This window comes from Rutilus rutilus (assembly GCF_951802725.1).
Source record: "Rutilus rutilus genome assembly, chromosome: 1".
NCBI classification, from domain to species: domain Eukaryota; kingdom Metazoa; phylum Chordata; class Actinopteri; order Cypriniformes; family Leuciscidae; genus Rutilus; species Rutilus rutilus.
This window is the reverse complement of record NC_140209.1, coordinates 61235243-61248267: the sequence shown is the minus strand read 5'-3', so window position 1 is coordinate 61248267 and position 13025 is coordinate 61235243. Positions and strand designations below refer to the sequence as shown.

At 38.7% G+C, this 13025-nt stretch overlaps 1 protein-coding gene across 1 annotated transcript in view; it reads right to left on the bottom strand.

The window, feature by feature from the left end:
• Nucleotides 1–1119: 1119 nt before the first annotated feature.
• The window catches only part of unm_sa1261 (un-named sa1261), a 20570-nt gene continuing 8664 nt past the window's right edge, over nucleotides 1120–13025 (bottom strand). The window contains exons 2-4 of the mRNA XM_084417345.1: nucleotides 12086–12310; nucleotides 6020–6222; nucleotides 1120–4416 (exon numbers count right to left, since the gene is read on the bottom strand). Coding sequence (XP_084273471.1) covers nucleotides 3565–4416; nucleotides 6020–6222; nucleotides 12086–12257 — 1227 coding nt within the window. The 5' untranslated portion in view covers nucleotides 12258–12310 and the 3' untranslated portion in view covers nucleotides 1120–3564. The remainder of the gene's footprint in view (nucleotides 4417–6019; nucleotides 6223–12085; nucleotides 12311–13025) is intronic.

Genomic DNA, 13025 nt, shown 5'->3' with positions numbered 1-13025 from the left:
AGTTTTGCTCCATGTTTCAGGGTGAGGTTGTAGCAAGGCGAGGAGAGGATCTTTTCCAAGCTGTGAATTTATTAAAGGAAAACAACACAACAAAGCCGGGACAAGGATTGGAAGAACAATTACAGGAGACCCAACCATACTTTGATGTGAACGGACCACAAAAAACTGAATCCACAAAACTAGGAACAGGGGCCCTATGTCATGAAGCCGGTTTAGGATAGCCAGGTATGTTTTAGTTTAGTTTGCAACAATCCTGGATATTCTACTTCATTTGTCACGTCTTTGAAACTTTAGGGTGGGTGTACAACGCATTGGTCAACAGATACAAACAATCGAGTTCAAATCATGCTTGACTGAATATGATTTATAATGAACTAAAATAGAATCTGTTTTTCAATAGACATATGTGACCCTGGACCACAAAACCAGTCACATGTCGCACGGGTATATTTGTGGCAATAGCCAACAATACATTGCATGGGTCAAAATTATAGATTTTTCTTTTATGCCAAAAATCATTAGGATATTAAATAAAGATCATGTTCCTTGAAGATAATTTGTACATTTCCAACTGTAAATATATAAAACATTTATTTTTGTGAGTGAATGCAACACAATCGCGAACATAAATGGACATTTAAAGGTGATTTTCTCAATGTTTCGATTTTTTGGACCCTCAAATTCAACATTGTAACCAAATATTGTCCTGTCCTAACAAACCATACATCAATGGAAAGCGTATTTATTCACCCTTCAGATGATGTATAAATCTCAATTTAAAAATATTGACCCATGTGACTGGTTTTGTGGTCCATGGTCACATATTTCAGTAGCCCAATGGTGGTTGATTTATTTTGTAATATCACTGCAGTGTGAGGGACTGCTAGTATGCTTATTTATAATACTCAAGGTCAGGTAAAGGGAGTGAAATATTCTCAGATAATAGGAACAAGAAGATCGGCAGTCCGATTAATATGGTGGGACATAAAAAAAGTATAGGAACTTTGCATTTAAGCACTTCAAAAATCAAAACCGGAGCACAAAATGATCCATATTTGAAAACCAGCCTCTATAATGCTTCAGGAAAAGAAAAAAAACACAAAAGCCACAGCATTCAGTATTTTAGTGTTTATTTCTACAATGTTTCTCCAGAGCAATGTTGATTCATGCAAATATTTCTGGGTTTGCTTCTGTCCTTTCAACGAAAGATTTTCACAATGGTCTTGTATTCTTCATACATTTCGAAGGGTTAAAATGTCTTTCAGTGTAGCATTGAGTTCCTTCATGATTTATTGTCTATGAGAGCAAATCGATGTCCTGCCCCATCACTGTTGGCCTGCTGATGTTCTGCACATGAAGTATACAAAAACATTTATTTTATTATTCGCACACTGTCATTTTCGACTCCACTGAAACTTGTATCAAGTTATAGCAAACTTGTGCTAATTGAACGTATTACTACACAATATTTGTCACAATTCTAAAAAGTAGCACAGATACCAACTTTTCTGTTATATCCATGCAAAAGGCCCTTTCAAACATTGTCGTCAACACTTTTATTCTTTTAATTTTAACAACACAAGAGCAAAACAGTTCCAGCACATCACCTTTTGCTACCTTTCTTCGAACAAGAATACAAAATCGAACAAATATAATAACAATAAAAAAATTAATTGCGCAAGACTTGTGTGGAACAGGGTAGTACATTCCACTTTATTGTCATTTGAGTCTAAATGCGAAGTATACCAGGTTTAGCAGCTAGTAACATTTTTAATATGTAACTAATGGCTCAAATAAAAGGATCTTATATAGAAATTCAATTGGACCTTCATTCCCTGACACAAAGCAGCAGATTTTTTTTTTAGACATCACTAACCCATTAGTTATGAAACATAAATATGACACCTTCATTTAACACACCCTTCCTGCACATACATTAACAAGCTGGATGTTAAAGACAACATTAAGTGGGGTTTAAAACACATTTGAACATTATTTGTACTAATAACCACAATTAACATTTTAATGTAAAACAGGATGTTTAATGAGAAAAAAAAAATATATAGGGCGTCAACTGAATTACTTTGATTGTGAAAAGGTGTTTTGAAGGGAAAGAGGGATTGAAAGTAAGTGGGATTTTGTAATGTAATCAAAAAATAAAACCTTTTTAGAGGCAGAAATCTTTGATTTGATTTATGTGCAAAGTCGGTAAGACCAGTCGTGCACAGTAAGACCAGAAATGTGTGTTTAAATAAGTTAATTTTGATTTCATGTTGACTTTTTGAATATCACACAGTGAATGGTATACCTGAGAAATCCTTCACTCGGTAAGCAAAGCACACGTATGTCAACAAAGACATCTATGAAAGAGAACATCATCTGGAAAGCATATAGCGTTCTTTTTTAAGCATCGCATATATCCGATAAACATCTTGAAAAGAGCAAATTCATATATAAAAAATGTCAATCGATCTAACGTCCGACAAGAACTTGTCCAAGACATTGCAAGGGTCACATCTAGAGGAAATCAAAAAGACGTCTCAAGTGAAATACGTGTGCTATCAGGGCCTCCATCCGTGATGCTCAGAGAGAACGCAAAAAAGAGGAAATGTATGTAATGTGGTATTGTATTGTTCTTACGGTATGAACTGTATGTCAACACACAAAGGCTGAATGGTTTTTTAAACTGTGCTTCTGGGAGCCGTCATGTCTAAATCGCTCTTGTATTTAGCGGGACACCCACAGCCCTGTTTCTCAATGCAAGATTTGTACAACTATTTCGTATTAGGTGACGCAGGGCCAAGGACTGCATGCCTAGATAGAGAGGAATTACATGGATTGCATCTATACGTTACTCTGAAGAGAGTTTTTGCATCTACCATTCAAACCTTCCTAACAGTCTTCTGCAAATAAGTGACTTTTTCTTCATAGTTTGGGATTAATAGTGAGATTTGACAGTGCTGTTTCTCCAAAATATTATAATTAAACACTGTAACGCTACAGTATTAAATAAATAACAAAAAGGTCAAGACCTAAATGAATAATACAACACACGTATAAAGTAATCAATAAGTCATATCCACTGACCGACCACAGGGATACACAAGCACGAAACAATACCAACACAGCTCCTACTGTGCTTCTGAAACCATGTTAAGTCTCCACATGAAATGGTTTAGCTGTTTTTTCCCAAAATTTTTAAAATCTTTCTGATTTCAATCTTTTTTTCTTTTTTTTCACCAAAAAAGTCAACATATTGCTCCATATTTTCATAGAAGAGTTTGCCTTATATTTTCATAGAAGAGTTTTTTCAATGTCGTTTTGGTCTAATTAAATGTGGAAAACATGGTTGACGCACAATCAGCAGGCTTAGTCGATTGTCTTACACGTTCCCTCAGAGACACTCTTCATCGGGAACAGTTTCACGCTGTCAACTCTCCTTGGGATGCTCTTGGAGCACTTGTACGCACTTTTCCTAATGATGCTTCGCAAGGACTTGAGTCCTTATTGTCATCTAGTGATCCCAAGTATATGTGCAAGGTAGGTAAATCCAAGTGAACCTTTCTACACGCATATTTCAATTGGCGTCGTGACCAGGATTCGACCGCTGTTGCCGTTGCTGTCACGGGAGGCGCGCTCATAGCCGCCATTGGAGGAAGCCGAGCTGTTGGTGGATGTAGAGGAGAAGTGCGCCATCACCGGCTCCATCACGATCCCTTTAGCTACTCCACACACAGGCGACAAGCTCTGCTGCTTCAATCGGTCCACCAACTCATCTTCTTCAGAGGAAGAAGAGCTAAGCTCAGCCTGACGGTTATTCATCACCGCGCCACCGTTGCAGTTCCCGGCCGAGGCGTGCGGCGTGTTCCCGTTCTCCGTGTCGAGCATCCAGCAGTGGCTGAAGTAGCTAAAGACCTCTTTGACGGAGCATCGGTGGTCCTGCTCGATGGACAGCAGACAGCGAAACATGCGGAGCGCGTCGTCAGTGAAACGACGCCACTGCGAAGGCACCGCGCTGGTCCGCCTCCGCCGCTGCTGCCAGCGCACAAACTCCTCGTAGAAGGCGTCGGACGGCAGCGCTTTCTCCCACGGGAAGTTCCCGGTGAGCATGCAGAACAGAAGCACGCCAAAGGCCCACACGTCGGTGCTGTAGTCCACGCACAGGCCCTCCTGTCGACCGGGGTCGCACAGTTCTGGAGCCGTGTACGGGATGGTCCCGCTCACCCGCTTCACCGGAGAGCCGGCGCGCCTCGTCATGCCAAAGTCTGAGAGTTTCACCTTCCGGCAATCCTTGTCAAAGATGAGGACGTTCTCCGGCTTTATGTCACGATGCACCAGCTTCTTGCAGTGCAGGTAATCCAGAGCAATCGCCACCTGGTGCACACACCGCTTGGCAACGTTCTCCGGCAGTCCCACCTACGCACAAGGAGAGAGTACAGAATTAGACGCCATGTGGTTACATAATGGATATTATCATGATTCTCACAGACTGACAAATCTGAAGACTTCTTGTAATGCAGCAACAAGTTTGCAGGGAACACAAAGTCCTCATTTAGCTTGCCAACTACGTTCAATGGGAAGAAGCTGAAGACTGCTCAGAAAGTTGCTAAATCTCGCTAGAGAGCGGCTACATGTATAAATGATGTAAATTAATAGCTTTTTTACAACAAAAATTAACCATCACAGAACTTACTTAAGCCAATAAGCTGGACGCTATTTTCTTCTAGAAACAAACTTTGTTGCATTTTTTCCTGTTATCTGTAAAGCTGAAACAATTTGCATTGTAAAAAGCGCTGTATAAATAAAGGGGACTTGACTTGACTACATGATACGCTCATTTACATATTAGTGACACCGTTACATTGTATCTGTCTAGTGTCAGTCCTTTACGTTTCTTTGTTTCACTCCTACTCTCTGTGCTCCACATACTTTATTTTAATACAGCCTAATCCCCTATAAATCTGTTCTCATTTACATATTTCTCTGTTTATATTGTCAGGCAATGGAACGAGAATATGAAATAGTGACTGAAACGAAGCCCATTAAGATTATGCGTGTCACTTCTATGCTGCTGCTCTATTTACATGATTTATATTTATATTAAAATTATTTCCTTTCCTATTTTTTCTTTGACAGCGCACAGCCTCAACTGAATGTGCTGCTCGTCTTAGCCATTCTCTGCAGTGGGAAAGCATGACCTCATGCTCATGGGACAGTACAAGTCTGGGAAACTAAATAGAGGTTTGCCACGTGGCGCTTTACAAAAAAACAAAACAATTATTTTTTTGCTAAATGTGTCTTAAAAAGTCGTTATATCTAGCGTCAAAGTCGCTAGGTTGTCAACACTGACCAAAGTAAAAAGGGGAAGATACAGAGATGCAAAATAGTAATCAAACAAAACCCTAATTATTAAACTTCACCATGTAAATCACCCAGACATGAATGAGACTCAAATCATGCGTCACACATAGAAGAGGATCATTACGGAAGGGGAAAAATCCCATAGATTTGCATTAAAGGAGGCACCTGAGTCATATCTACTGACAAGAATATCACAAAGACTTGAGGATGAGCTCTTTTGGCTCAATGCCAGTAAGCAACCACCCAGAACATCCTCGTCACCACATAGCAATGCACTAACAACCAGTCTAAAAACTGTAGCAACTACCTAGCAACACCCTGGCAATCACCCAAAACAACCAATAACATCGTAATAATGAGATTTGCATTGCTTTATATGACTCAATTTTTCTTCAAGTGTTTATGAGAATGGTACAACATGGTATGATAATGGTAAAAGTTTATTGGTTCAACATAGTTTTCAATTCATTATACATGTTTATAATGACAATAAAGGTAATCTAAATATCTAAAATCGAAATTTTAGCATACTGTATGAATAATAATAATAATAACCAAATCATTTTAATGCTTTCATTTAGGACTTTTTTTAGCACACAGTATGAATATGTCTATTAGAAGAGATTCAAGCGAGGTACAGAAGTTCCCGTTGTCTCACCTGCGGAGGAATGATGTCAAAGAGATCGCCTGCCAGCGCATACTCTTGAGCGAAGATGTAGTATTCGTCAGTCTCGAAGGCGATGCCAAACATGTTGATGATGAAAGGACAGGGTGACAGGTAAAGAGAGATGCTGTACTCGCGAAGGAAACTCTTCAGCTTAGTGGTTTTCTTTCGCAAGAATTTCAGGGCCATTTTCGTGCCTGGAGGGAATGAACAGAGGCAGAGGTTAACATTGCTTAGCTTTTAAAGCATTGCTGATTATTCCGCCGCTGACACAAAGCTAATGGCCTACTTTGCAAGATCTGAATGTGCTCTTTTTAAATGTCACGCAGAGACAATGTCAAGTCGTGTATTAATATGGGAATTAACTTTTCAAGGGAACAGCTTTCTTTGACTATAAATTCTAAAGCAAGTTTGAAAGGATTTGAAAGAATACCTGAAGCAAAAACAGATAACATGAGTCTATTTTCTGTTGGTTAATTCTGCTCTGACTTTTTTTGCTCATTAAAGCCATGAAAGTAAGAATGCAAACAGTTCTAGCTACACACTTTGATTAATTGCATTGTTCAACTGCAGTAAACACATTGGATTACGTATGGGGCACCAGTAGATTTTCCTTGCAGTAAAAACTGCATCAATGCATCAAATGACTTTCACTAGTAAAATGAGGAGTGCGGTCTCAGACGTACCATCACCAATCCACGGCAGGCTCGAATCAGATTGGAAGACATCTGCACTGGTTTTTATCAGCCCACCGATAAACAAAATCATGTTTAAAATGTAACAGATGCATCTGAGGAAGAACTTTCACACCTGACACATTTGGAGGGTTTGTTTCCGAACCTTATGCGTTTTCTCCCTAAGTTCGGTTCATTTGGGCATATTTGAACACAACAATCGCTCTTGGATCTGCACCAAAACAATCAGTCCATTGCCTGAACGAGGCGGTCCAACCCAATGGACCAACAAACTAGGCTGTCTCTCAATATTGGGGATGGGTCCGAGCGCCGAACGGGCCACCTGTATGACCAAGGACCTTAGAATCGTCCTAATCCCCCCCTTACGTACATTGCGTGAAAGGCAGAAGCCTCTCAAAATGAATCATGGGTTAACCTGGAGCAAAGACGAAGTGAAATGCCTAATTGAAATTTGATCAGACAAACATATTTCAGAACAACTGTCCAAGACACATGAAAATACCCAATTTACAGGGTGTATAGCGAGCGTCTCTAAGAGATGGGCTTTAATGATCTGATTTAATCCTGACGGATAACCGCTATGAGCAGAATCCCGGAGGCCGGAATATAAACTGGTGCGCTTTAACCAATGAGAGGATGGTTTACTCACACGTGACTTGTGTTTTGGTCCATTTCTAAATGCTGCCTTGTGTAAGCGAACCAAACCAAGAAAAAAATTGCAACATTGTAACAGTTTTAATCCCCGTTTCGGAACAAAGCAAGTGATCTACAGGTCTGAAAACGCTCTTAGATATCCACATGCAGAACTGTGTATTCCACTTGGTTTTCTGTCTGTGAAATATTGTGAAATATTTACAAAAACGACACATTTCCATCTAGTTCCCCAGACACTCGTGCCATATGCCATATTTTCAATGTGTATCGTTTTCTGCTGTTCAATTTTTTAGGCATATTTACTCACTAAATGAGACAAACTGTGATTGTCAGTCACATAGTCTCGTCAATGTCTTGAACAAAAAAAAAAGACAGATTTTGCTTGAGAATCACTATAGAAGTCCTTTGCATAACACTGCAGATGGTTAGCAGCTGCTAGGCACTTAAAAGGAAGGTCAAATGGCAAGAGGAACCCCCGCCCCCAACTTTGTTATTACATAACACAACAGATAGCAGAAGCTGCCTGTGTGTACACGATAAAGGCCTTCACAAAGGACCTTCATTAGAAGCACAGCCGACAGCTGCACCTGCTCAGGCAGATGATAGACAATAGGGGCTTTTGCACCGGAGGAACCTGTTCCTAGTTCCTTGAACTTTCTCTTTGGCTTGTTTGCACCGCAGGGACTGGGAACGAACTTAGTTCTAGGAACGCCTTTTGGATGAACTAAATTAACTCCTCCAGAGAAGGGTCTAACCCAACACAATAGAAACTACCAATAAAGTAAGTGTACGCTGATTGGTCGAACACATCCCATTCGAAACAGCGCCTACCATTTTTAAAAAACGTGTGAAGGTTAAAGTGTAAAGTGTTTTATATTGTTACAAGACATAAACATACAGAAAGCTAATGTTAACGGCATTTACCTGTCACCTTTGTCTGCGGTGTTGTGTTGTTTAGCACTGCAAGTTGTCGTAGGAGATTTCATCTTTTAGCCCTCTCCATCGCTTAACATATACGTCTACATTCCATCACGAATCGCATGACACACAACAAAACACAGCTCCAATCACGTCGTCCTCCATTCTCCAGTAGTTGAATGCGGCACTTAAATGACGTCATAAGTGAGTACACCCCTATGTTAAATTCCCATTGAGGCAGGCAGATTTTTATTTTTAAGTATTTATTTTTATTTATTTTTAGGATACTATGCATCCTGATAAAGTTCCCTTGGCCTTTGGAATTAAAATAGCCCCACATCATCACATAGCCTTCACCATACCTAGAGATTGGCATGATTTTATTTCAGTTAGCCTAAAAGCTAGTTTGATTTGCATTGAGAGATGATCTTATGGAAAGTACCCCATGCCAATCTCTAGGTATGGTGAAGGCTATGTGATGATGTGGGGCTATTTTAATTCCAAAGGCCAAGGGAACTTTATCAGGATGCATAGTATCATAAAATGTAAAAAAAAAAAAAAAAAAAAACTTAAAAATAAAAATCTGCCTGCCTCTATGGGAATTTAACATAGGGGTGTACTCACTTATGCACCATGTATTTTAAGGAAGAACATTTATTTATTTACGATACATTATTCATTCACAAAGAAAATTAGTGTCCTTAAAGGTTGGCTTTTTCCTAATTTTTTTAATTAAGGCATTAAGTTCAATTTCCAAAATATGATTTTTTATTCCTCTTTTTAGTCAACTTTAGCATGGGTGTATTCACTTATGCATTGCACTGTATATATATATATATATATGAAGAGTTCAGATGCAAAAGCCTCTAAGTGCCATCTGAAATCTTCTTATAGAATGATCATTTTTATCAAGCTTGTATGTTTAAGTTCAGTAATTTCACTTAAATGACAATGAATAGGTAATTTGCATTGCCATTTAAGTGAAATTACTGAATTTAAATATACAAGCTTGATAAAAAAGATCATTCTAGAAGAAAATTTCAGATGGCACTTAGAGGCTTTTGCATCTGAACTCTTCATATATATATATATATATATATATATATATACATATATAGACCTAAGGGCTTGTCCTTTTTTTAAATAGCAAAAAGACTTTTTAAATAATCAGAGTCTGGTAATCCATGATGTTATCCATGCTAGTTGGTTGCAGGTGATATTCTGCTGGATTACATTCTGAGACTGAACTTCCTACTTGGAAAAGTGTAATTGAACACCACTTGAAGTCAGACTTTCAACTTGGGAAATTGTGCAGAATTCACTTTTAAGCCATTGAAATGCATCAGTGAGTTCCTACATTACAAGATAATTAAGCCGTAGGTGTGTAAAACACAGCATCAAACACATTATCCTCTCTGCTGATAACTGTACAACTGCAGAACAAATGTTAGCATTGCACAGCATTGTTTATCCTCAGCAGTTTAGTTGCTTGGAGACGTCTGTTGTTCACAAACCGAAACGATTGCACTCTACAACCTTCAGCCAAATAGAACATTTTAGTGGTCAGAAGTCAGAGATGTTATGTACAACCTGTAGGAGTATTGGATGGGGTATTAAAGTGAGAACTTAAAGAGGTACAGTACAATACACAACCCAGAGCAGTAGACTTTCATCAATATTTGAATCAATTTTAATGGAATAGACAAACTATAGCCTATATATATATATATATATATATATATATATATATATATATATATATATATATATAATGCATAAAGCAATTCCGGAATACAAAACATTTAATTACAGTCTGAGAATTCCCACAAATAACATGAAACTGTCAAGAACAGCGGAGCCCTTAAAGCAAACTACAAAAATAGCAAATACAAATTCAGTTCACTCCTCTAGTGATATTCCAGTTGGTAAACACACTTTCTCTGAAGGATGTCCCATGATATAGATACAAAATCTGTCCGGTATTAGAGCAGATATCCTGAGATGTACATTTTATGACAGCTCACGAGACGAGTTCTGCTGAGACCAGCGGGATTCCTGGAACTGCCCCCACAATGCATTGCAGCATCAATCCTCTAAGTATGGCCCATACTGCATGTAAATAATAAATAAGGTGAGACTGATGGGGATTTTGGATGCTGACAGATGGTGTGTTTTGCATCTCTTTGAAATCTGGAGAATGCACAAGCCAAACAGGGGGCACTTTATATGCTGGAGACCATCAATACGCTTCTAAAAAAAGAAAGGTAAACGTGACGTCTAGATCAGAACATGTGGATATCCTGAAAGAACCTGAATCTGTAGCTGGGAGGAGGTGCTTGTTTTTTTAAGCTATGCCTTCATGATGGTCATCATCATATCATATGTTTTGGTAGTTGGTTGCCAGATTTGGTTGCTGGTGTTCCAACAAGGCCTTAACCAGCAAGACTTCCTTGGCCATATGAAGCACCTCCAGACAAAAAACATGTTGGTTGACTAGCTTCACCATCTCCTTTTCACAAAGAACAGCATGGACATACTGTAATCTAAAGACTTAGTTTACAACTGTAGCAAAAAAAACAAAAACAACAACAACATAGCAACTCAGACGGAGATGTGAGCTGCCAAAAAATGCTACATAGAGAACGGCACTTGTATTTGTCTGGTGAATCTATGAACTGTACACAAGACCATCTATTCAGAAGTCAAATAAACTAAACTTCTATGTCAGATGGACTCGTGTGAAAGCATACGTGGTCTAGAGGATCTTGAAAATATGACAGATGACTGATAAATAATGCATGATTTCATAGGACGGAGAGAAATGTGTGCTTGAGTGTTTGTAAGTGTAGGTGGATTTCATTTTTGTGTACAAACATTCTCAGTCAGTTTGAATAGGAAAAATCCACATAGGAAAGAAAAAAACACAAATGAGGTCCTTTTCATATCTCAAGACATCAATTACTATTAAATGGAGAGCAAAGTCTGCAGAAGACCGGTTGTTGTATGTACTGCTTTTATGGTGCTTGGCAGACCCTGGTCATTATGTGCTTTCATATACTTTCATTACTTATAGTCTTTAAAATTGCATGGAGGTTCTAAACTGTAAAAAAAAAAAGTCCTGTAAATTAATGGTAAACACTGATCATCATAATGGTGAGTATATACTTTATTATTTTCAATAAAACAACATCTAAACCTCTGTTAATACTCAACAAGAACTTCTTTACATGTATGAAAGAAACTGGTTTCACACTGAAAGGGCCTTAAGGCTGTGGCTGGAAGTCAATTCTTGTGTTTCTGCTCGTCTCTACTCTTTTTTTTCTGGTCTTGTTTCTCTGTTCTTCAGTGAATCTGCTTGTCAGGTGTTCATCAGTGTCTGAATTAACTCAATTATTTCTATTCACTCTGTCAAGTGGACTATATTAGTGAACTAATGTAAGGGAATAGCGAATGATGGTATGAGGTGTGATTTTGAACACAGCCTCTAAAAGTTGACTTTGAGCGCTGTTAATTCACAGTACATTACTGTAGGATACTTTCTCGAAAATGACAAATATTACCCATAATGCATTGTTTTCTACGCTATTTTACTGATTTAATGGAAAATTGTGTTACTGTCAGAATTTGGCAGTTTTTTTACAGCAAGGTTTTACAGTGTAGATAAGAAGCTTTTTAGAATGTGTTTTTAGAAAGATGTTTCATCTCAACAATTGGCATGTTGTTGAAAAGCCAGTGTTGAACATACTGTACTTCTATATCCTCACAAAATTGCTGTCCATCCCCTTCAACCTACCTCTGATCTTGTGAATGACCAGGTCCACCTTGCCGTAGGTGCCCTTCCCAAGCTCCCTGATGACCTCATAGTATTTATTAAAGTCCAGCTTCTCCAGGTTCTCCGCAGTGATGAGCTGCAGCTCTTCCAGGATGTCAATAGAGGAACGGGACATGTGAGGTGAGGAGCTCATTATTCCAGAGACGGAGAGGCCAGTTACCACGACAACGGTGATGATTTAAAAACCTAAAAGCAGGAGAAGGAAAAAAAGAGGTGATTGTTGATATACATGATAAAATACCCTAAAATAACTATTTCCACACAGCTGAACCTGATTGCATTGGACACACACTTTATCAGTAACATCACTGTTACAGAGATTGTGGGCATTGGTTAGCAAAACACAAACAAGTCTTTATATAACCTCATGCATCCTACAGTTCACTGATCTTCTGTCTGTTCTGTGGAGGCCCTTTCATGTGCACGACATCACAGACTGTATCTCAAATGAGAACGCATGAGAGGAACTGAGCAGAACAAAAGATTAGAGCGCACAGACCCGGACCGAGCCCTTTTGTAATGCTAAAATCACATAGTCCCATAGGGCTTTTTATTTCCGCACCAGGAAACACTCTCCGAAAGGTGTTAGAGGACAAACTGGCCTGTTGCATAACACCATGTTCTATTGTTTCTGCTAACATGCACTATATCGGCTCAGTCAAATAGAACAATATGAGAAGAATATCATTCATAAAGTAAGTATGTAGTTACAATGCACAACAAATAGTACAAACACAGTCTAAGAGGCTGGGAATTCGTGTCTGACACCATTTGTGACCATGAATGACACCCAAAACATGAATCTTGCTGAAGCTATTGCATGCTATTCCTTTACTAAGCAACTTAAGATTGTCAAAAAAGGGTGACCAATGGCCAGTATGATGCCAGTATGTGTAAAATA